At 43.4% G+C, this 25394-nt stretch overlaps 1 protein-coding gene across 3 annotated transcripts in view; it reads left to right on the top strand.

Annotated features, from left to right (window-relative positions):
* LOC117236710 (irregular chiasm C-roughest protein-like) overlaps positions 1–25394 on the top strand; it is a 155996-nt gene that overhangs the window by 73188 nt on the left and 57414 nt on the right. The window contains exon 1 of one of the 3 annotated variants that reach the window (XM_033499901.1): positions 16602–16669. The exons of the other annotated variants lie outside the window; for them this stretch is intronic. Within the exon in view, the coding sequence (XP_033355792.1) occupies positions 16617–16669 (53 nt within the window). The 5' untranslated portion in view covers positions 16602–16616. Of the gene's footprint in view, positions 1–16601; positions 16670–25394 lie in introns of those variants that run through there. 3 annotated transcript variants of the gene reach the window in all.

The following is a 25394-nucleotide window of genomic DNA, read 5'->3' on the forward strand; positions in this document are numbered from 1 at the left end:
TTTCTAGGTTAATTTTCATGACTCGGCTCTAACTACTTGGCTTAAGATTTAATTAACGAATATATGACTCAGCGTCTATTTAATTTTGGAAAATTTGGTTGAGAACGATCTGAGATTCTTGCAGAATATAGTAGAATAATATTACATTGCGTAGAGCGAAAGAAATTACAATTTTGATCGACTGCGTTGTACGAATTAAAATCGAGTTGTATGGTAGAAATATTCATTTCCTTGATACGGAAATATTAAGGATAGATAACAAGCTATACATTTAGATATAGATATCTATAAGTATATCGTACAAATTATTTTTAAATTCCACTAAAATCTTCGTAAGTATGTTAGAAATACGTAGAAATAAATTTTAACGTGAGAAAATTGCTAATTTTATTCAGCGTGATATACGATATCTTAAAAGAGTGGGAAATAAATATACAAAACGTCAAATGGTTGTTGGCATTTCCAGGTAATCTCGTTCCCCTTTCTCAAAATTTAGAAGAGTGGAATACGCGCAATTTACTTATATCCTGAGATTTCAATCACGCGTGAGAACTTTATTCCGTGTGGTTAAACAATTAGCCGGAGAACGAAAAACAAGGAACCAAAGCAATCGTTCGTATCCGTTTCGAGGTAACGGGATTAGTCGTGTTAGATAAGGAAATATTTAACTACGAGAAACACGTAGAACTCCGGAACTCCAGAACTGTTACTATAGAATATTATCTCGAAGACGGACTTAGAGTATTATCTTAAAGCTTTACAAATGGCTGTGAACGTAGACAGCGGCTGTTACAACAGAGAGGAACGCTTCTCTCCTTCGTCGACACGGTTCAATAAAAATGGCAAACCCGCTAACCGGTGCGGCGATACGCGCAGAGCAAAAATCACGCTCGTCACCGGATATCTTTACGGTCTCCATCTGGCCGCGAGGAGCTTTCGCGCGCGTCTTTACGACCGCCGCGAACGATGCTATCCGTTTTCGCCGGTACGCGATATCGCCAGCGTCGGCGCCGCGAATACGATCGCGTGTTACCGGGAGCCGCTTTCTTCGAGACGAAGGAACGAGCTCTCTTCGCTGCTTCACCAGCCAGCCGGTCTTTACTCCAGACGCGTTTTAAAGGCGTGCGAACAACGTGCGAAATGCATCGCGACCAGTGTTCATTCGACGTGTTAATTTTCTTCGTATATCTCCCAGCGACGCTTCGATAACATCGTAAAGGACTTTACGGTGTTGTCGCGGTAAAGGGGTGATGTATCATTCAGCGATTTCTCGGTGATAAAAGTTTCCAGACAAGTTGGAAGTTCGGCGACTTTATGAAAGTCGCTTAAATTATCGGTTTAAACGCTACAACTGTATTATGTAAATGCACATTAACATTGACGGACAAATGAAAATTAAAAATTGTTGCTGATGGAGGGGCAGATAAAGTGAGATTATAAAATCGAAGGGGCTTAGGGGCAAAGCTTACGTATTTCGGAAATTGACGCAGAGATTTGCGAGATATATGTATAATATATGCGAAGAAGGAGATAAGGAATACTGTAAACCTCGTGCGGAATTGTGTGCTATCGATTTAGAATTGTTTCTTCTTTTATAATATACATATTCTGATAATTCGTATATAACCTACAAATTTAGAAAGCGGATATTATGGCATTTATAGAAGTTTATATACACTTGGTTTCAAATATAATTTCGTATCGTTTAGTAATGATTTCATGTAGCTGCAAAAATTGGATATCTGCTGTGAAAATGGAATGCAGAGAACTTAATAAAGGAACGCTTAATTGGAAAATAAGATGTGTACTTATATTTATTGTATGAAACATACATATCGTAAGGAAATTTGCTAGATGAGAATAAAATTTTCTACCTGAGATTCAAGATGTTTCCATAAATAATTGTAGTTATCATCTCATATATGTAATTATTTAAAACTCTGAATACGTCTAAGTCATTTTCTGCCACCGATGAATAATTCAACCAATTGGTACTAATTAGTACTAGATAATTTAAACGCACAGAAATATACAGAATACCCAGGATAAGGTTCTCGTTGTAATCTTCAATGCGTGTAAAAGATCTCTACTTAAGTTCCATTTATTTAATTGCTACTAAAAATATGAAAACTCGGCAATTTAATTACATCTGTCTTGCTAAATGTAATTTACTTTTGTAAAATTACATTCTTCCTTTCTTTTCTATGAAGCTTGTTTCTGTCCGCCACAAGTATGCCAGTCCAGTATAGACTGTTTCTACTGACGGACGTTTGCTAGAAATCGTAAAGTTGCAGTACGGTAGTAATCTGAAAACAGTGAGCATCCATAATCTCGGTTAAGGGGTAGTTATTAAACGCGAGATACAACTCGCGAGTTGCCTTTTCCACCATCCGGATCCCATGAAGCATTGAACGTTGAACCGCGATAGAACGCGAAGCTTTTAATAACAGCGATCATCGAGGAACGGATGTACAAGTGTTGTTTGGAGGAATTTTTAACGAGCAGCGAAACCGGAGTCTGTCGCTGGAAATTTATAGCCTGATCGTTTATTAATACCAAGGAAGATTTCCCCAGGCTGTGATCATTGTTTATGCAAAAGACGGCCACAGAATGTGAGCGCGGCTGCGGCTGTCTTGTTGGTGCACGGAGGCTGCAGGCGTTTCGAGGCCCAATTAACGGCGTGTCATGCGGTCTGCAAACGAGTTTTCGTCGGCGGAGAAGCGTCAAAAGGTGGCCGGCTTGCCCGTTCAACCCTATAACATAGTTACGCGTTAATTGCGAAAACCGCTTGAAACGGGATAAGAATTAACATGCGAGCAGCAGCCGCTATCCTCGCGAATTTGAATCAATGCTGATCGTACCGCGTGTTTCCACTTTGCTGTTGATTCTACGGTCCGTTTGGAGAATGTATTTCGTAGGATTTGACGGGGTTGGTTAATTCTCCTTCAAAGGGATAAGTTGAAAATCTATCTTGTACATAGAATGTCCCGGGATTTCACAGCTTTTCGTCAATATTTTCTATGACGTATAATGAAGCAAAAACGTTATACGAACATGCGCCGTTTCAAGCTTTATGAAAAAGTTACAATAAAAAAGAAAAGAAAAACAAAGTGCATAGAGAACATTACTTTGGCCTGCAATATCGTTTCCAATTTCGCGTCATTGGACTTTTATGTATGTATAACTTTCAAAAAGAGATATATTTCGAACGAAAATGACACGAACGATGGACACTTTGAAACGGTTTACCAACAGCTAATAATTACGTTGATTATGCACATATTGTTGTTTCGCAGTATAGTAACTGGACGTCTATTATCGTTCCCTCTGCATTATATACCTTCGTCACAACTTTTTGACGAAGCTTCAAATGACCCACGTTTATACAATTTACTTGACTATACCCATAAAATACATGTACAAAGTTTTGCCATTAAACTTTGGACACTCTATATATATATTATAAGACCTTCCAGCCGAATGCTTGATTATAAAGTAGTTTGTACATCCTCTTGATTGGTTTTCTGCACGTTTGAGGTTTATAAATCGCATCCCGGTATTCCACGTTTTTATTGGAAAAGAATCGCTCCACTTGAGAATCCAATTCACATCGCGTTCCAACGGACCCCGTAATAGACGTATTGTCGATCACGGAAGAAAATCGACGATACGCCGCTTTATGCCCCGCCGCGCCGCGCTGTCGGGAAACTCGAATGAATTAGCTGGATCCAAGCGAGAACCGGAGATATTCAACGAGTTTCCGTAAACCGTTTGAATGTGAATAGCCGACGATGAACAAGCGAACGAGAGAACAAGCGAACTTCGACTTCGCCGCGGTCTTGTCTCAGTGAAAAATTAATATCTCCCGGGCGCGCGTCATCGTTTAAGCTACAAAACATTAATGGAAGACGTTTCGATGGAATTACGGAATAGAAAGACGGAGAAAGCTATTAAAATGAATTTATTGAAGGCATTTGGCCGACGTTCAGCTTTAAAACCAGTAATTCTGAGTCATTTATGGATGGTTCCGCAGTCGAGACAGTACGGACAGATTCGTCGCTACGGCGAATTATCTTTCGTCGACATACGTATTCGTAGGTGAATGACATTCTACTAGGCTGCCAGGGCATATTGGCAGCGAAACAATTTCTCGCCCCGAGGTCGTTAACCATCCCCACCGAAGCATAGTTTTCACGGCGACCGAGTGAAACCGAAGGCCAACGACGCCGACGATGATAGCGGTAGCGGAGGTTACACGACGAGGATGACGGTCGATCTGAAAGTACTCGCGTCCGCTAAAAGATTCATCGTTGAGAGGGAAATGGCGCGAAAAGAGAAGCGAGACGAGAGACTAGACGAGGATGAAAAAAGAAAGCGTAAGGTCTCGGCGAGATTCAATCGTTCCTTCAGTCTGCAAGCAGCTTAATAGCAGACCGGTCATTCCGGCATCACCAAATACCTATATACGCTTGTGTCTGTGTCAGAAAATGGTGAATTTCATTCAATATAATCTATTCTTCGATTTCTTTAAAATTGATCTGTCGCTTCATATAATCGGCAATTCCATTAATATGGCGCAAGACACACGATAGTAGACAGAGAACGTGTAAGGTTGAATGGCCTCTCCGCTTGCAAGCTATTCATTCTTTTCCAAGTCTTCCGCGTGTTTAATGTTGCATCGATATTCTCCAACGTCGGTTGAAGAATGGAAGCTAGCCCGAGTAACGTCTGCCAGGACGAGAATAAGTATTCCGCGTAACGATCCGGTTCGGGCTAATTCCGACCGCGATAACGAGAATAATGCTCGACAATGAAACTCGAAGTAGAGGCGGCCGTGTCACGGCATAATAATCATTCCAGGAGCAAGCCGTGGCTCAACGTCCACTTTCCCTGACCTGAAAACTTGCACAATTTTTTTATACTCTGGCAGAGAGTGCAGTCATTCTTCCTCGCCATGATGGCTAGACTACCAAATTAGACTATAGACGAGTAATCGTCTCGATTCTCGGAGGGTGCGCTGTTTACTCGCGTTACACGACCACTGGTATCGGACCCGGATTGTCTAATGGGGTCCGAGACGACGCGGTGCGAGTACGACTATCTGCAATTCTCTTTTCCACCAAGCTTTAGCTACCGCCAACCCCTATGGGACACTCTCTCTTCAGTCGGTGGACAACGCTGCTGTTTTCCAAGCTGGTTAGGTTACTCGCGATAGATTGCGAAAAAGGACAGGTCTCGACATGTGTCTCGTCGTACGAGGGATTACCGGTGTATCGTTCCTGAACCGGGTAGTTTGCGGGGTTCTGCGGTTGTTCCGTGATCTATCGATCAGTGCACCAGCAGTAACGATACGTTTAGCGTTAAGAATATTCACAGTTTCTTTAATTCGTCGAATTAGGACGATAGACGAAGACATATCACTTTTTTTATCTACAGTGTTATATCATGCAAGACGTTCGAACGTTACATTGATTAATTTCATAAATTGAAGAATAGGCTTACTTTCGCGTTATAAATTTAACATTCTACAAACTTATATAGGTCAATATGAGATTAACTCTAACTTGGAAGAGAACGTGTTCCAAATTTATGATCTCTAATCTGTTCTCCGATATTAGAACACCAGTGATAAATTTGAAGGATTTCTTGATTTTGTCTTTCAGCCTGGATATTTCGCTTGGATACATTCAAGTTCAACGAACCATAGTTCCGTGTAGTTCGCTTAAGCAATCAAGCAAGTTCCGTAGCCGGGCTGCTTACATTCGAATCGACTGTCGTGGGTCATTGTTGACAGAGATACAACTCCGCCGTGGTAATCATCGTAGTTTGCACGAGCATGCAGCTGTGATGACTAGTTGCGCTGCAGTCAACCTCTCGAATCCCACCGAATCGTCTCGAAACGGAGATTTCGTGCGGTTATAGGCGAAATGTGTGGCTAAACGCGTCATCGTGGCGAAATCAAGGGAATTCCGATCGTCGATTGCTCGTCTAGTAACTCGTAAACCACGCTTCAACTGCCAAGTATGCTAATTGATCGAAAAAAAAGCACGTAACAATGGGGGAGAGGGAAAAAGAAAAAGGAACGAACGTAGAATCAAGGAAAATGGAAAACGACGGTGCGTTTCATCTCGAGAAAAGGCGTACAGATAGGCAGCCGCAATGCGTCGAATAATGCACCGATGAGGAAAAAAAATAAGCGAAGAGAAAGAGGAAGAAGAGCGAATGTCACGCTCCACGAACTGCCAGCTCTTTTTACTCGTTGCACGCGAATGCATTCCTGTCAAGCATACCGCACGCGTGTGTATTATGTGTTCGAATAAATTTGAATACGAATGAGAGTACGATGAAAAAGAACAGGGGCGGTCGGAGAGGCAAAGAGAGAAAGCAGGGCGCGGTGGTCAAGGTAGAAAGGGAAGAGAAATGATAAAGAGGAACGGAGAAAGAGCGAAAGATAGCAGGGGTGGAAAAAAAAATACGAGAGGATCGAGTGGTTGTTTCTCTCTAGATCCGGAGAGTCACTATCGCTGCCGAGGGGAAAATTAAAATAAATCGCGGTTCGCTTGGAAATCGACGGTCGAAATCGACAGCTGCCAATTAATCGACCGACTGTATCCTTTCGTTCTCGAGCTGTGTTGCCCGGATTTTATCTTTTAATTGGCGGGGGACATTGGCCTCGGCCGGATTAGCCGTTACTCTCCAGACTTTGAAAGATCAATAAAGCCTGCTGCGCTCGTGGTACACTCGAAACCTCGCTATCTTCCAGCTACGGCAATGCTCGACTTCGTGCAAGATTGCGTCCAGCGTACGTCAATATTTTTCTGTGTCACGAAAACCTGGTGGGTAGAAGGGAGAGAAAGCAAGGGGTTGCAGCGGGAAAAGAGAAAATACCCGAAACCCGGGAATCACCGACATCGTCTCCTCTTTCCATACGAATTTACGCAACAATTCGCTCGTGTTGTTCGTCGTTTCTCGACCGAATGCCACGCGGCGCTTGTCTCTGCTCGTTGACACGAGAACGTCACTTTAGAAATCAGCAGCGTCTGATTCATCCGAATTTTCTCCGTTCGATGGTTATTTTTAATCACGAAGCATTTAATCATTCGACCATTGAAACGTCTTTTCAATCGAAATATTTTATCGTTTGGCATTAAACCGTGGCACATATTTTCTACAAACGGTAGACATCGTTTCAAAAATCGACGTATGATAACGCGCTGATTAAAAGCCCGTCCCAGCTCGAGGAGGCTAGTGAACTGTCAAAAGGGGTAATTGCTCGCGGTGGAAAGGACGAAAAATGGTCGCATTTAAATGCCAAAGCGAGGAGTGATAAATTAATCGACGCCGGACAGCGAGTTAATTGTTCCCTTCAGCGGTAACAAATGGGAATGCAGAGGGTATTATCGTTAGGCTGGGAAAAATATCACCGGATAAAACCGTGCAGTCGGCTTATAGAGATATATATTTAATTAGCGGCAACGTGCCGCCTCGATCCGCTGCCAGAGAGAGGGGTTCGTTCCTTTCTTACCGCAGGCCCTTTTGTTTCACCGTTATTCCATATAACACGCACACAACGATATACCACGATACGGGATATCGCCTGAACTACGAGGGTGAAACCACCATATTGCGAACGTGCGTGAAGGGTATACCTGAACACGCTGTTTCCATTTCGTTCGACAAAATAGACCGTCCCCTCTCGCTAACGCGACAATGTACTGTACTACCAATTGGAGACCTCTGCGCTATTCTTCGCGCATAAACGTGCGCTCAGAGATACACTGGGGTGAATTTATGGATTGATATCTTCGTGATAGTCTCGAATGCTACGCCTCTCGAATGTCGCAACCGTGTCAGAAAGTTTATGTTTTCGTGGGTTCCCCCCTATTCTTCCTACTACAAATGGATTGCCGATACTACATCGACTGGGGTTCGTTTTATTGCGAGATGTATAACGTTTTCGTTAATATATTTTCTATAGAGATTCTGATTTATTAGATTTGCAGTCACGCATTTTTCAAAATGTGCTTCATGTTTAAGAAGCGTAGTATCGTAAATATAATATTATAATGACGATTTATTTACGATGAATGGATTGTACAGATGTTGATTAATCGCAATAACTTATTATGGTCTAGACAACGCGATAGTTATTTTGTAACTCTCGTCACAACGGATCCAACACTCTCTCTCTCTCTCTCTCTCTCGCGCGGGCAGACCACACTCTCACGACAACGTTGGCAACACTCTCACTTCTTGATTTGCACTCTCCGACTGCTCAAAATTGTACTGTCTGCCCTTCGATCTTTTTTGTCTTCTCTCGGAGACGACCCGCACTACGCTCGGGTCACGCCACCATTCGCGCCTATGATCGCGTATGCACCTTCCTTGTGTATGTGAAAAAAAACGGACCGAGGGCGAATCGACGTTTCTGGAACTATACGCTAGTCGCTACGTTGTATGCATTTCGCCGGTCCTATACGACGATCTGTCTGCGGCACAGCATTATACTATCCCGAGAAACTCGAACTTAAATATATGATGGACCAAGCGTATGCCCCCTCCCCCTTTTTTTTGATATTACAGGAGATACACGGAAAATAATTAGTCGTCTGATCTCGTCTAGATTTCTATACTCGTATCCCTTCTGATTTTACCGAACTTGATTTACTTCGAAGATCAGTCACGATTGATAACTGATTCATAGCTGGCGCGCGTTGCGCTCTCTCCTAATTAAGCCGCAAGCCTTAGCCGCGATTTGCATACATGCATAAGCACGTGCGTGTGCACAGCCTGCATAATCTCCAAGTTCGGAAGATTCTCGACGTGCCTTCGAAGGAACTGCCTATGAAGATGGTGGTACGTGCGTCGCAACAATCTATGTGCATTAATGTGGAATCACGTGTTAGATAGGTGCTTGATATACATATGAGTCGTTCACAGGGCAAAGTGGTCGACTTGTTGGAATTATCCAAATTTTAGTAGCAAAACGCTTGATCGTTTCATGAGTCCTTTATATGATCTTATCGATTTTCTCTATCTTTTGTTTGGTGGAAGCAACCAATTTGACAAATAAGCGATTCGTATGCAGTTGCTGGCGAAAGTATACGAACAATTGTCGAGTAAATATGACATCTTAATGATTCTCTTAATCTATTATTATAATCTATTATTGTAAGCCTAAATTTCTAAATGCGTATATAAAACGTACAATATAATATATCGATAAGTACCCAAAAATACTTCCATAAGCCATTGTATAGAGAATGTTTGTGTTAGTATATTAATAGCATTTTATATATAATAGCAAAGAGTAAAATTCGCAAGGCTGGTATAATTGATTGGCTATAAAATTCTGTATGAACCGTTTCGAGAGCACATAGAATTATCCTTAGAGTTAGTACCGTTTCATTATTGAATATTCCATTTCAAGAACAATTCGACAGGAATTGTTTGATAGATCGAGAAAGTTTTATACGTTCTCCTTTGTTACCAACATAGCACTTTTCGTTTTATTTTATATTTAACGAATGAAAATCTATTCGCAACCGAACTCTGACAGCTTCTACGGTTGCAACGTTCGAGATGAACAACAGAACGCTCGGCGCCACGTACGATTTGGCCGGGAAAGGGACTTGTTCCAGACGAAAACGGGAATCCCTGAGGGATCGATGCAAGGAATGCATAGGAGGAGCCGCCAGCACGGGTCACCAACGACACAGGAAGTCGGTGAACGATCGTCGAACAAAATCACGGTGCGCGCAGCGATGCAGAAAACTCCGGGGCTCGTCCGTAGCGAACGCAGACACATTGTGGTCGAGGAAAGATCCGGTCCGTGGAGCTCGTGCGTTATAACTTTTTTGGGACGAGCATCGATGAGAACGAAAAGAACGGTGCCAGTATCCGGGGTCAACATTTTCGAATCCGTGCCAGATTTCCGCGGTCGCGTTAGTCACGTATACAGCGAATTAATCGGGTTACACGAATTCTCGGAACCATACAGCCAGAGTCGATCCAGGAAATTTCCGACCCCCTGTTCCACTTTTGTAGGAGATAAATTATTTGATCGTCGCGACGGGTTTAATGGATCGTCGAAATTTTTCGTCTCGATAAGCCCTGAGCGATTCTCGCTTGTAATTTCCTCGAAGAAGAAGGGCAATCGAAATTTTCTAACGGTGTAATTCCGCGGAGCAACGATCCCAAGGAACGATCATATGTCCGGCTGCCGATGGTATTACTCGTGGACAAAACGCCGAGGAATTCAGCTCCTTTTCTTGCTGGAATTGAATAAATGAATCAGAACGATAACTGGTCGAGATATTACTTCGTTAGGTGATCGTTGCCTGTATTCGCCAGTTCTTGCAACTGATTTCGCGAAGTAAGACTTTGCGGTTGTATGTAACATGTACAAATATTCCGTACAAACGAAGAAGCACTACTATACCGAAATTCGGGTACGCGAAGTTAGAATATCGAAACGTATTGAAATTGCACGTTGTAGAATGTACATAACTATGGAGACGTACGAAACTGATATGATAAAGTATGCTCGGTCAACTGTAGCTAGAGTTGGGAATCGTCAGAGCGGAATCGCTATGTATATCGCGTTTCTCGCAACAAGGGAACGTTGAAACACACGCGGATATCGGGAACGAAAATAAAAATGCATTAGAGACGTATATCTCCCGCTGAAGGAAACATGTTCTTTAAACGGGCGAGTCTGAGGATCGCGGTGGAAGACAAAGCTTGAAAAGGAGAACGCGGTGGATTTCTGAAAAGAATCCATATACCGGTTTTATTCCGGAAAGCCGCAATGAGCTCACGTCCCATCGATTTCTATGGTACACTATACACAAAGACTACTGTTCAGTTTGTACGTAGTCCTTCCTCTTCTGGTGGAACTATTTTCTACCTTGGAATCTCTCCCGACCACGACTCTTCGTCTATTCGCAAGTGTACTGTACGAAACATCGTGCGGACTGATTTCGACCAGTCGATAGAGGTGGTCGAAATTAGAAAATACCGACACGCCTCGAGTGGAAACAATTATTTCGCTCCAAAGTCTCATGAAGTACGTGCGATGACTGAAGAAACATGGCATTGCCGCCACCCGTCTGGACTAAATAGATCTCTTATTGTTTTCTATTTCGCACACGACTCTCTCTTTCTTCCTCTCTCCTTCCCTCTCTCTCTCTCTCTACCTCTTTCTTTTTCTTTCCGCTCTTTATTCGTCTCTTCTGTAACATTCAGAGCGTGCTAAAATATTTACAAATTCCTTAGACGAAACTTCTGAAAGAGAATAGGAAGAAAAGAGAGAAATACGATGTAGATGGTGAAGAGGAGGTGACTTTCGTATATCCTTCGTTGGTCCGTGCATCGAGTTGCTTCTCAGTTGCCAGGGTTAACAGAAACAAAGAGCTTACGAATTTCTTGCGACTATGGCCCTTGTTCAGCTTTGCAAACAAGTCTAACTTGTTTCTCGAACCGCGTGTTATTTGCCGTACGTTCCTTCTGTTTGCGGATAAATATTGAACCGTGTGCCCTATCCGATGACCGGTTGCTAGGACGAAACATGTGACTTCCTCGCCATGAATACAAGCAACCACGTAGGATTTCAATAAACGAGCGGGCAAGCTCCCCGGTGATGTTGAGAAGAGATAGCGTGAGCCGGCACGCGGTAGGTTCCCGTGAAATATATCGAAACCCCCTCGTGGGTTTTAATGGCAATCTTAAATATACGACCTTCATGCGAACTTCTCTTTTTCACGTGGTTATGTAACGGAGACCCGGCTAACCCGGCCCCGGTTGGGTTTATTTTAATAGGAGAGCCCTGCAAAGTTGAAACTTTCATCGATAACATTGCCTGTTCCAACGGACGGTTATAAAGTAGTTAAGTCCCGCTCGTGTGATTTATGGACGACACAGCAAATCTCATTTCGCCTCTCCTTTTTTTCTTTCGCTTTTCTTTCTCCTTCTCCCCCCTCCCCCCTTCCCTTTTTCTATCTTTTATTTCCCATTTATTCTTTTTACTTTTGCCTTGCCGTTTTCCTTTCGCTTTTTACTTCCATTCTCGCACACCGATATCAGGCAATACGCACGGGAAAAGTTAGCGAGCAACGCTCCGTTGGGAGCTTAATTTGGTATCGAGGATAGATTATCAATCATTAAACAATTTTCCCTGGCAAGCGCGCGAAATCATAGACGAATACCTCGGCGGAACAGGAACCCATTAATCTTCGACCGGTCGCGCCAAATAAAAACGTTTCGGTGCATTCTTTCCGCGCCGCAGCGGGCTACGCGAGTATCCACGCCAACGTGGCTGTCGTTTATCGCGTTTTCTAATAGAATCTGTGAATACCGGAAGAACTTACGATCTCTATGATGCCACAGGATGGAGAGTCTTCTTTTTGTTTGAAATCTCTGAGTGAAAATTAGTTTTAGTACCACTTGAGGCACAATCAATAGTCAGTTGGTGAATTATTTCGTGTCAGCGTGATAGCACGGTGTAAAACGGTCATCGACTTCGGTTAACCGGAAATACGCGTGGTTATTTCTATTTGGAATAATGGCAAGCTGGCAGCCGATACTTTTAAATAAAAGGTCAATGACATTCGAAACTTCCAGTCCTTAACAAACTATACTTTATAAATTCCAAAACAAATGTATTATATTCGTAAATGTTGGACAATTAAACTCGCATATGTAAAAGGAAAGTTTCACCTTACAATGAATATATTATTAAAACTTCAAAGATTCATATAATTGATGCGATAAGTCTGACATTTTATATATTACGATCTATTAACTGTGTTTAATAATATAGAATAATACTTTATTCCTGTTTCTTTAAATACATAATTTGAATTTCTAGTCTCTTTACTTTATAATAAATTACTAAGTATTAATTTACCATTAATTATTTAATCCGATTGTTTTAAATACTGTTGTCAAATACAAATGCGCTCTTTATCTCTAATCTTTTTCAAATTTAATATCAGAATATTTGCGAATGATAGTATACGCCTACGTAACGCTTACTGTGCCGGACCGAATTAGCTGCAAGTGGAAAGAAAGATGACTCGAGTTTACAGTAGAAACGGACGGCGCGTTGTCAGACACAGTTAAACGCGGTCGACGGAGGATCGCGCTATTCTTGGAAGTACACGATCGCCGCAACGCGTTCAAGCGCATGTACGTCGTCGCCATAATTCGTTCAACATCTTTTGTCCAATTTTATACGATGTAATTGGAAAGAATGAGGAAAGAAGATCGCGTCCGCGCAATTCGTAAAACGTACACCAAGTGGTATTTAATAATGTTCAATGCAATTGACACTCGAGTAGTCGCGTAATAAGATCTCATTAAAGCGTGTACGACGCTTTCAACTCAAACCGGAAACATTTCACGCTCCGTTTCTTTCGTTTCTTCATCTTTTGCCGGTTCGTTCAAACGGAGATTGCATTCATCCAAACCAATGAGATCATTATTTCTGGGAATCAATCGAATAATTTTCTTTTTTCCGCCTTGAATAAAACGTTTGACAAGAATATGCACGATTTTGCGGTTCAGAGGGTCGCTGCATAAAGACGCGCGGAATACATTTTATCGCGGTCGTTCCTCTTTCGCGACGTTCTCCTTTTTCTTTCATTCGTTAAAGGCGCGCTTCCTTCCTGTTCGTAGGTTTCGTAGTAATTTTCTGGTAACCTTTCGATTCTCAATGTTTCCGCCATGATTTATTCATAACGATGCCAAGCATCACCAAAAGTTACGTGATACGTTAAATATTTGTAAATATTCATTGTAACCGGTTGAGATTTTTGCATGCTTCCTATGTGGGTGTAGCCGTATCACATTTGTTAGTCGACCATTGAGAAAACCAAGTTATCGCCGAACATCAAAGCCACTGCGAGACACGGAAGGCACACGACCACGAGGATCAATTAAATATTCAACGACGTCTACTTCAGTCTCGTGACCCAGTAACGTGATGCCGATATGCAGTGATGCGATACCGTGCAACAGTATATGTAGCTTATTGTGCTTTTTTCTCTTTCCAAATCGAGACAATGATCAGCAAATGTATACGCGGCACGTATTTACCTTCTTTTTTCCACGAATACCGACGCTTCGCTAAGACCAGGCTTATTTTTAATTATCCCGGTTGGCGGAACGAGTGGATAAAGAGAAAGAGAGAGAGGGGGGAAAACGCGAAGAGAGATAAAACGGAAGAGGAGGCAGTCGGCGTAAAAAGAAGGGGAGAAACGTCAAGTAGCGAGGGAAAACGGACACCATACGCGGCCCTTCATAATCTTCCAAATATCTACGAATTACGGTTTTTAATTCGGCCGTACCGATTATGTCGACAGATACCGCCGCGTGTCTGCTTGAATTTTTATTCTCGTTCCTGGGAAGGCTTCTTTCCAACATCGTGTGTGACGCGATTCCGTCGTGATCGTACTCCGAAAACAAGTATTATTCATGGCCTGTCTTCCACGAGTTCCCTTGCATCCTTCTTTAGTCACGGAAACAAAGAGAAGACAATGGAAAGCACGCGAAAATTGGAGCAGTGCTCCATCGAAATCGCGGAAATTGTCGCGTTGCTTGCCCGACGCTCTTCGAATTTTCCGACGACAATTTTCGGCATTCAGGTAACGGTTGGAGAAGTCGACTTCTCAAGAAATTTCCCAGAGAAAATTCCCGGTTAGTTAGATATTTTAAACGAGACGAAGCGAATGTATCCCATTCAACCTTTGTAGATTGTAAACAGCATAATAATGACCATTCTTATTAACATCCGGAATGGAACGGGGAATTTGGCGAAAACTTGCCAGGATTCGCGAAGCAGCTCGCGGAAGCAGTCTAATTAGCAATGCTAACGAAAGTTGGCGAAATAACGGAGGCCGAAATCCATATCGAATTAAGTGGTGTTGGATAGGCGAACACGTCATCAGTGCTACGGCACGATACTCGAGACATGGTTGAAATGTCCGAAACGCCACGATATACTCTTCCTTCTTCGTCCTTTCCACGTTTCTATCGTGTTCTTTTCACTATCCTCTTCTTTACCTTCTCTTTCTCGCGCTTCGTTACGAACGAACGCGACGTTAGCTGCCGGAAGGAACAAGAAATTAATAGCAGTGGCTGCTAAGCAAAATTGTGCGCGGTATTACCTTCTTTAAAAGGTGCGCTGATTAAGAGCACCCTCGACCTACTTAACTCTTTTTCCAGAATAAAATAATCGTGAAATTAAACTCGCGATGACTGAAGCTATTTGAAAGTTAAATCCGCGTCGTGATGAGCTAGAAGGGCAATCGTGTAACGTAACTAAATGTTCCTCCTGCTCTTCTTAACCTCTCCCATTTACCTACCTTTTGCCACCTTTCGGACAGTTTCTCTCCCTTTTCTGTCGAGTTTCATTCAAGCGTGCGAAGTGCTTTTTACGATACCGCTAGTCGCGTCTAAGACGGCCATACCAACAGCGAAGTAAAACGCAACGAAAACAAAGTTTCTACGACGTCGTTGAGTGCTCGTACCGCGTTATTGTTCGCATAAATAAATACCATATATATATATATGTATATATATATATATATATATATATATATATATATATATATGTATGTATATATAATAGAAGTGCCTAGCCATCTTCGATAATGGAAGTCTATTTATGTCGCGTTTCTTCTACGACCATCCTGTCATAGGGTAATTCTTTCGCTTCGTTGCATCCACATTTTTTGTCCCTTCCTTGCTCTTCGGACGACGTGTTAATCTATTACTGGGTCGGCAAAATTAGCCATACTGTGAAAGCTTCTTCGTCGTTCAATTATTTTCAGTCGAGAGAAAAACGTTCATTCATAATCCATTTAATTTTATCGTGCACGTGTATCCGCTTCGTAATCGATTCAAAGAGAGTAGCTCGGCGTTACGGCCGTCGCAGAAACCAACCATTCCGATTAATTAGCCGCTAAGGCAAATCCTTAACAAGTTTTAACCGAGAAATCCTTTTTAATCACCGCATCGAATATCGTTACTCGGCGGGGATTAGCAGTCGTGACTCGACGAGACGACATTGCGACGCGAACGATGGCGCCGTGGCACCTCGACAAATTGAGAATCCTCGCGAAGCTAGCCAATGAAGCGTGCTCTCGCGAACCACTTGTCCGCGCGAAACGGATTATCGATATTTGGTTTACTTCACTTGCGCGACCTAACGATGTTATTGTACGATCAATCGTTTGTTTGAACAGCGGCGATGCTGACGCGGTTCGAAATCACTCTCTGCTCTGCCCTATCGTTCCGTGATCCTTCGTCCTTCACCTAGTTCGCATGGGCTGCTCGGTTCGTTATCGAGCTCGTTAAATATCTTGGAAAACCGCTGAACTCGCGGATCGATCGAACGCTCGCGACACTCGAGGCGAACGTGTTACCGGAGACAAGTCGATTTGTTCGATGCCGAGAAAATGAAATGGAATGAAGAGAACGATGCGTTAATTTTGCAGGCACCTGCGCTTGATTAAGTAACACCGATCGATTTCGTCTCCTTCCAGGGATATCCTTGGACTGATCATAGCGTATATATAATCACCTTCGACTATTTGCAAAACGGTCCATTAAGTATGGCGTCACGTCTGGAATTTACTCGGATGAAACCGCAGCCACCCCTCGAGCGGTAAGCCCGAACGTTATTCTCTTCGCAGACACTTAAGTCATCCGCAATAAAGAATTTTCTCGTTCCAAGGGTACGCCCTCGTAGTTTGTTTCAACCTTTCATCATTGCGATCCGACGTAAGAAGCTTACGTCGACGAGAGGTGAATTGCTACGCGTATGTACTTCTGTCTTGTAACGTATACAATCGTTGCTAGTAATCGTTGCTATGTTAGCATTCGCGGCGCAAACCATTATGTACGAATTAATTACGATGCGAAGCTCGTAATTAATAGAGAATCAATGGAATTAGTTGGTATTGCAGTGGCTATGATAGCTTCGAGTCGATCGAAATGTCAGTTCGAAAGGACATCGAGTCCGAAGCTGGAACGTTGGTTAATCGGCTTGGCTAAGAGCGTCGACACGCCTCGCTTAGGAAGGGAGAACAATGAGAAACGCTATAGGCGACGACGATCCACGATGGTAACCGGAAAGCTTTACGGGATAACCGATTCATTCCGGCGGTCGTTTTCGAAGTTAAAATAATTTGCGACGTAAATGGAAGCGCACGCCCGCGTGGATCATAATGGAATAACGAAGCGCTGTTCTATGATAATGGAGTGTAAGGTAGTAGAAATGGGTAGCGTAGCCGTCGTAACGAGCGGCACACAGTCGTTTAAGCAGCGAGCAAAATAACGCTGGACGCGCAATAACTTTATTCCGCGCAGAAGTATTTCATATTTCCGCCGGTGGATAAGATGAAGCGCGCGCGGACCCGCCACCGTTGCTCTTCTACCTCTTTTTACAGGGCGCCGCGTTAAATTTTCATCCCGCTAAAAGAATTACTCGCGACGAGACGTTGCTCTGTTTCTACTCATCCTTGCGTTTATTAAAATCACAGAAAGACGGTGTAATTACCCCGAGACAGCTTTCTCCGGCTATACAAAAACGGAAACCGAGACAGATTTTTCGTTTCTTCCATTCTACGTATTTCTACGTTTTACCTTTTCTTCGCTCAATATAATATGCAAGTATATACATACATGCATACCAGTTATATACCTACATATATACGTATGTATGTGAACGTATAGATACGTATTTGGCATACAGTAGTTTCGCATGAATCATTCTGGCGGGCGACGCAACGCGCACCGGTAATAGACAATCCCCATTTTTCCGGGCTTTTTCCCAAATTCGTGGCAGACGCGCGCGACGCGAACAACCTAGAATAGGTTGCGTGCTCGCAGCGGGGGTCAAGCGACGACGAGACGCGTCTGACCGTTTTTTCGGCGAGGAAATTTATACACCCGCCGCGAACCGAGGTGGCAGCGCGCGACTGTAATGAGGAAATATCGTTTCACGATATCGATCCACGCGGCGAAAGGTCAACCCTAGAAGGGGTTGCCGGCTGACAAACCCTCCGTCACAGAGGCGCACACGTACACGGGCCGGCGAGCACACGCGCGGCCATGCGCCCCTGCCACCTATCTACATACTTACACGCCGCGCCGCAGCGTATCATACGCTCCGATACGAGCATTGCGTCTCTTACGGATATTTTGATTCTCGTAATGAGACAGCCTCCTGCGAGTGATTAACACGAAAGCTCGCGGTAACAAGTACTCGATCGAAGGACCGTGTTCTACGTGTCACGTTCTTTTTCTTTCTTCCGTCTCTTTCTCCGCCCCTTCTCTCTTTCGTTGTTCGCGCCAGGCGATGCCACCATTTAAATATGAATTAACCGATCGATCGACAACTACGACGCCACGTATATATACGTACTCGGGTTTCGGCTGGAAGAGAATTTCGCGTATACACCGATCGTGGCGCTATAAAAATTCAAGGGGATAGCCCGACGAATGTCTGGAACGTCGGTAGAGTTTTTCATCGAATATTCGACGAAATCCACGATTATACCGTGATACAAGAGCAAAATACGCGGGGCCGCTAGAAAGTTTGCCACGTTCGACCGTTATCGCGCTATTTTCACGTAGAAATGATCTACTCGTTGAAACTGCAAACCGCTCCATCACCGACACTGTCGTCTTCCATCGTATATGCTATATACGAAAGCTTCTCTCTCTTAAGTATCCGACTATCGTTCCCTCCGCGAAATGATCATTCCATCACGGCGCAAATATTGAATTTACATGGTCGTCTCGTTTCTGCATTGCAGATGTATACGCTCTAGGGATGTGAACCGCGGCCTCGTACATATGTACCATATGCATGTACTAGGACACGTAGAGAGAGAGAGAGAGAGAGATGGATGCGAACACGAAGATAGATGGTAGGGGGTACTGTAGCGGTGTTTACTGCCTCTTTGCGACCAAGTCTCGCGGTCTCGTTGTATCAACTCGTGTCTAATGAAATCTGACTCACGGAACGAATCCCCCTCCCTTGCCCCCACCTTCTGTCTCGCTACGATTTAATTCCGCTCTCGAGTACCATCGCAAACCGACGACCGTTCTTTAAGCAGCCTTGATTACAACGTTAACAATATTTATCGTCGTATCGCGTAACTTTCCACCCTTTGACAGCGTCTCAGTAACGGCACTGGTTTACGCGTTCATAATTTACATCCACGTGGTTCGCTATCGTATCTGCCCGAATTACGAAGTTGTAGCAATATTTCGACCGTTTCATTCGCCAACATACTTGTAAACCTTTTGTACTTGCCGTTTCTCGTATCAATCATATTAATTAATTAGCAACAGCGGGAACGAGAGAATTAATCAATTGGATTAATAGGTTGTAGTTTAACGAGGGAAGCTGTTTCGTACGCCTAACGATCCAGCTTGCAGGAATCGAGCCAGATATCTAGGTCACCGACAGGTTCCTTTCCTCTCCGTTGAATATTCGAAAATTGCTGCCGCCTCCTATAATTTGGAATATTAAACTCGGAAAACGAGAAGTCTAGCGACGGCTTGAATAACCTCCATTAGTCAGCCATTCTGCCGCGCGACCGTTCCACTTACAACCATGGGAAATCTTCGTATCGATACCGTTATATCTTTCCACGTATGACGCGTATACGCTCGTACACATGCACGTTCCCTTTTATTTGTTTCCTAAATACTACTGGAAAAACAATGAGAAACATCCTCGTCTAGAGAACAGAGAACGGAGTGACGAAGAGGAAGCGAAAGAGAGTCGACGCTACGTTCTCCTGAACGATCGATATCCGCTTCGCGAGTTCACGATCTTAAATCACCGGGCGCAGCTTGAGCCCGGACAAGCAAGGATTCCCTCATTGTGAGGCAGCCAGCGTACTGTCACGGTGCATAACTTCGATATTATATGTGTCCTGGGTGTGCGCGCGGCTTTCCCCAGTCTCCTGTAACTCGGTTCGTCCCGTCGAATCACGACGTCCAAGAAAAGGATACGACGCGACCCGACGGTGGAACGGTTAGCGGTCGAAGGATGTTTTCTGGTGCATAAAGGGAACACGTAACGCGCTTAAGCCCCTCAACATACGCGTGGAATGGAGCACGGAATCCGTCTGTCCATTGTCCCGTGTCCCACGGAATGTCTTGTCAGGTGTCTCCTTTCGAACTCGAGAACCCCCTCTCTCCTTCTCTCTCTTTCTCTGTAGAAAACGATTCCACCAGATAAAATAGGGATCATAGTGTCTCCTAAGCTTAATTCTTCTTACTTCGTGATTTACTTACGATGTAAGTGAGCTCACGTTGAAGATAAAACGGGATATCTTTAACTTGTTTGTCAAATCTTACGCTTAACTTCTTCTTTCGTCGCGAAATTGGAAATTAATAGGAACAAATTAATTTCCGCGAGGTTCTGATGCTTGCGAATGATGCTCTTATGGGAAAGATGAGGTCGATTTGTGTAATTTTCTAACTTTTGTGACATTTCGTGGCCATGAAATAGTCGAAGAAGAGAGACTCGAATACGTAAGTCTTCGGAGAATAAGTGAAAAATCCATCTGTATAGCTTTAATCATTGCGTTAGTTTAATTCAATTAATATTAATCTGCGTAACTAATGTTATCAATATCTTTTAAACATTCAAGGAGGTGAAAACAACACATATTCAATCCCAAAATCGAATAAGAAAATTGTGAAAGCTTCGATGAATAGATAGAGAAATATAACTTATCAGGTTTTCACCTGTAGTCTTCAAATATTTTTTATAGAAATAAAACATCAGATGAGAAGATAAAACATCTAACTATTATGTTCAAAAGATTAACGATCTAAAAATGACAAATTAACTCGTCTTTCCTGGGTAATAGGTTAAAGGACTGTTCAAAGTCAGTATGTGTTTTAAAGGATGGTTTGCTTTTTTACTTGCAAAAGTTTGTAACTCGAGCATCTTGTTCCCTGCGTATTTTCTGTTAGCTTGTGTCGCTTTTTCTAACGGAGTTACCACAACGTCGTGAATAGCGTACGTGACATTTACACAAACCGGCCAGCAGCTTCTTTACGGTGCACCTGTATGTTTCCAAGGGTCACAGGGTAATTGTTGAAAGGCCAACTTAAAGCTGTCGATCGCCGACAAAGCGGTGCCGTACACACGACACACCTAGCTTCGTATCTTCCAATGAACCGTGGTATCGAGTTATAAGCTATACCGACGAGCCATGTTAAAAGCTATCGTTAAAAAGGGAATTCGAGCGAGATTCGGTGTACGATGGATCATCACTGGAACGACGTTATTAGAATGAGAGTGTTGAAAGAAAAAAAAGTCGATAAAAAGAACGCGATCGTTATATCTGAGGAACGCAAACCTTGCCCTATTTCGATCTGAATTGTCTCTCTTAAATGGGAAGGATAGAAATCTAAAAATTACTAATAAGGCCAATATCATAGACACATGAAATCATCGAGTTCGTAATATGAGTTGCAAACGTTAAAGGAATTATAATGACCGCAAATGGAATTCTACAGTTGGAAGAATTAAATACAGCCGCAATTATAACTTATTCCTTTGGCATGATTTTAATTCGTGACACGATTAGATGTCGATTAAAGTCGAACTCCGATGCATAACGGGGCATTTGCTAATTTTAAACATTAGCTTTAATAAAATAACATTATAATTAAGTTAATACACACGGTTAATAAGTATCAACGTCATGTTATAATTACAACATCCATTTACGTCTATACTACGTGTACGTAGTAAAGTGAATGTCCAGTGAATTATGGGTTATGATAGTGTGCAGCATTTCACGCCCTTCTCCTCTGCTCAGCTTTCCCTGCAGGGTGTAGACGCGTTCCGTGTATAACGTGTATGACGTGTTCCGGTATCATCTGTAATAGAAACAGAGTTATCGAAGGCTAAAACTTTCGATGTTTATGGATTCCGTAAAAATAGTAGTTCGTAGCCGAACTGGTATCGGATCTCACCCACGTTAGCACAACAGTCGTCGCTTAAATAAACAACGAAACCGGGCCGCTGCTTGTGAACCGCGTAACAGCCGCGAGCGTCAAGGTACCGCGCTACTTCCGGTGCGGTTGCAGCGCGCGTTACAGACAGTAGAAAATAGTCGAGCGCGATGTTAATTAAAACGAGATCGAACGGAACCAGGGGAACTCCCTGGAGGAGGCCGGCGAACTCTGCAACGCCTGCGTCCTTTTTACGGAATCGAGGGCTTGGCCAGAAACAGCGGAAACCGCAACAGCTCTCGATACCTCGTGCTCGTTCCGAGCTCTATGACTTTGTCGGTCGTTCGAGATTGTGCCTCGAGTTTTCGCGTACGAAGCTCCTGGTTGTATCGGCATTTCTCGTATACGCATCCACACACACACACACACACACACAAACTTATATATGTATACACTGTTGCACAGAGACGCGTGTCAATTTGGCATTGTGGTGTCCGTATGCAACGGCGGACCACACACAGCCAATGTTGATTGTTGTGTGAGCACACAATGCGTCCCCGTTGTAACAGTCAGCCGCATCTAGCCCGACCAGACTGCGTACGGGCAGGCTTGACAGTTTTCGTTGCACCATGAATACTGATACGGGCAAACATGGTCCGGGAAAACGGTTACGCGATAATAAATCAATTTTCCGGTGACACGTGCGCCTTGGGAGCCGAATTGGAAAAAACAATCGTGGCGCAACGTGGTAACGCACGAAATGACTGGGACCGTTGTAAGAACATCGAGTTCGAAGGGGACCTTTCGTAAAATCCCTGGTCTGACCTAGTTTTATCCTCTATGTGCTTTTTGCTGCATCAGTCAAAAATCTCCCAGTTAATAGATATTTAATCGGGATCCGTCGAACCGATTATAGATTATCGCTGGAAGGAGGAGCCCGGTAGCTCGATAAAAATGATATATTTCAGCCGGTTCTCGAAGCTGAGGGTTTTTCGCGCGTCAGCTGGTCGTTGGCGAGGAACTCCGTTGCTCGTGGAATCCGCCTGAACGGCTATGCTGCAAAGTTAAGAAAGTACTAATGGCTTCGTTAATGCCGTGCAATCGGTCGGAGAACGGAGCTCGAATTTTCAGCTCTTCACCGCAAAAGCGTAATATCTGCCAGTCTGCTTGTAGATGCGATTTTGTGGTCGTAGATGACGCGTTATTTCGAGTTCGATCAAAAATTAGGCGACACTCGGGGGATTGGCCCAGAAACGTTTGACGACGAATAGAGAAAAAGCGAGAGATCACCAAACGGCACGTTGCGATTGTAACGGGCTGTATGGTCGGGTAAATTTATTCATCGGATTATTCAAATTGAAAGCCGTACACGCCAGAGGTATTGCGGTTTCGTAGTTATCGGCGTTTGGCGTGCCAAGGCTGAAGCGAAACTGAAGGGAAAGGTAGCCGAGGATACATCATCGTGGACGACCAACAATTTCATCCCTTTCGAAGAGGATGATGAGTAGCGCGTAGGCGAAATTAAGAGGATCTGGTGTTCGACCCACGCAAACAGGAACATTTTTCGGATTGTCAGTGGAAATGATTGGACTCTTGTAATAAAAAGCAACGAACGGTGAGAACGAGTGTGGCGTATCTCTTTCATAAATGATATAGTTTAGAAGGGGGAATTGTAGCTTGAATTTATGAAGGCTAAAATAAACAAATGGCCAAGTATTTGTCAACTGAATAATGAAAATGAGCGTGATATATCCTTTGTAGATTATAAACTTTAGCGTGAGATATCGTAGTTTAAGTTCGTAATAATCAATAGATAAGATAAGCAAATTGTCAAACAGTTGTACAATTTTGCAATTTAAAATGTGATATCATAGCTGAAATTCGTAAACAACAGTGGTTAAAATAAGCAAATTATCAAATATGTTTCAATTGCTACGGCTATTTCCGTGCATGACATAGTCGCTATTCGTAGCCACTTACTGTTTTAAATTCGTCCAGATTATAGAGTTCAACAACCTGTCGTAATATTAGATTTCTCATATCTTCCCGCCTATTTCTTTTTTTCGTGACACATTTGGTTAAAATAACGTTAAACCGATTTTATTAGAAAATGATCGTACACTGTATTTAATTTACCTCGTGGCAACCGCTGCGATCGCTAGCCGGGGACCCATAGTTTCAGATGAGTTCCAAAACACTAATATCAGTAGCACACGAAGTTCCCAGATGATCAACCATATTGCCGGTAACTGTGACCAAACATGCCTTAACTTTACCGATCAAACGACAATCGTAGTCGTTAGCTGACGATACTTAAAAACGCAACACAACATGTCGCGTTAACAAATTTCGTCCGGTAACAAACTGATCGACAATAACCGTATTCCATTTAGCTAGCTCAGATCAGATTACTATACAAGATAAAAAAAAAAAAAAAAAAAAATAAACGAAAATCGGTTACGATTGATCGTATCATCGTTTATAGAGCTATGAAACGAGAGTAGGTGGAGTCAGGCATCGAAATCGACCGCTTTGTGTGTATCGTTTCCAACAGGCTCTGTCGATCCCCACGAATATCGAACAGCAGTCCGATTGCGAAGCGCGTGTACACATCAATCGGACGTTTCCAGAAACGACGACCCGTGGGACTCGTATCTTTGATTCTGGGTCATGCGATGACAAATTGATCAGAGACGCACTGTCTCTGTTCGACGACTCGAGGACGGCTACGACCGTGTTTCCAGTGACCCGGTCGGGTTTGTGCACGACTTCGATTTTCAGCTGTCAAACGCAGTCGCTGTACCGCGTCGCCTGGCTATACGTCGACGTGGATTTTTCCATGCGGAAAAACGCGTCACCATTATCGAGACACGATGAGATTACACAATTTCCGTAGCGAGAATGTCGTTCTTCGGCGTGTTTCACGATGACTACTTGATTACGAACCTCTAGATGAACCTTTTTACAGGGAAATACGAAGGGAAAAAGGGATGGAAAAGTCGCGCGAGACAGGGTAGACTCGTCAAAATTTCGATGACAATGGGCAAGCAACCACGCGACAAACGAGTGCGTTTGTTCAACGGCGAGCGTCATCCCTGCGGCACGCTGATAATTGCCGCGGCATTCAGGTGTAATTGTTCGGATGAACAGCGGCCAATTAATTATCACGAGGCACCGACCGGGCAGCGCCGTTTTATCGGCGGCGCATGATCTACGAATACATGGTGGTTGGCAGGAATATCTATACTCAGGGACGTGTTAGCGTATGTAATAACCAAGTGGTATATACGTGGCTAGGAAAAGCAAGAGACCGATCGAACACGTGCCCTGCAATCGCACGAAATTTTAACGCGGGTCAACGATATAAAGTAAAGGGGACGTGCAAACGAATCCCATCT

The sequence above is a fragment of the Bombus vosnesenskii genome, unplaced genomic scaffold (genome assembly GCF_011952255.1).
Source record: "Bombus vosnesenskii isolate JDL3184/JDL3185 unplaced genomic scaffold, Bvos_JDL3184-5_v1.1 scf7180000013352, whole genome shotgun sequence".
Classification (NCBI taxonomy): Eukaryota; Metazoa; Arthropoda; class Insecta; order Hymenoptera; family Apidae; genus Bombus; species Bombus vosnesenskii.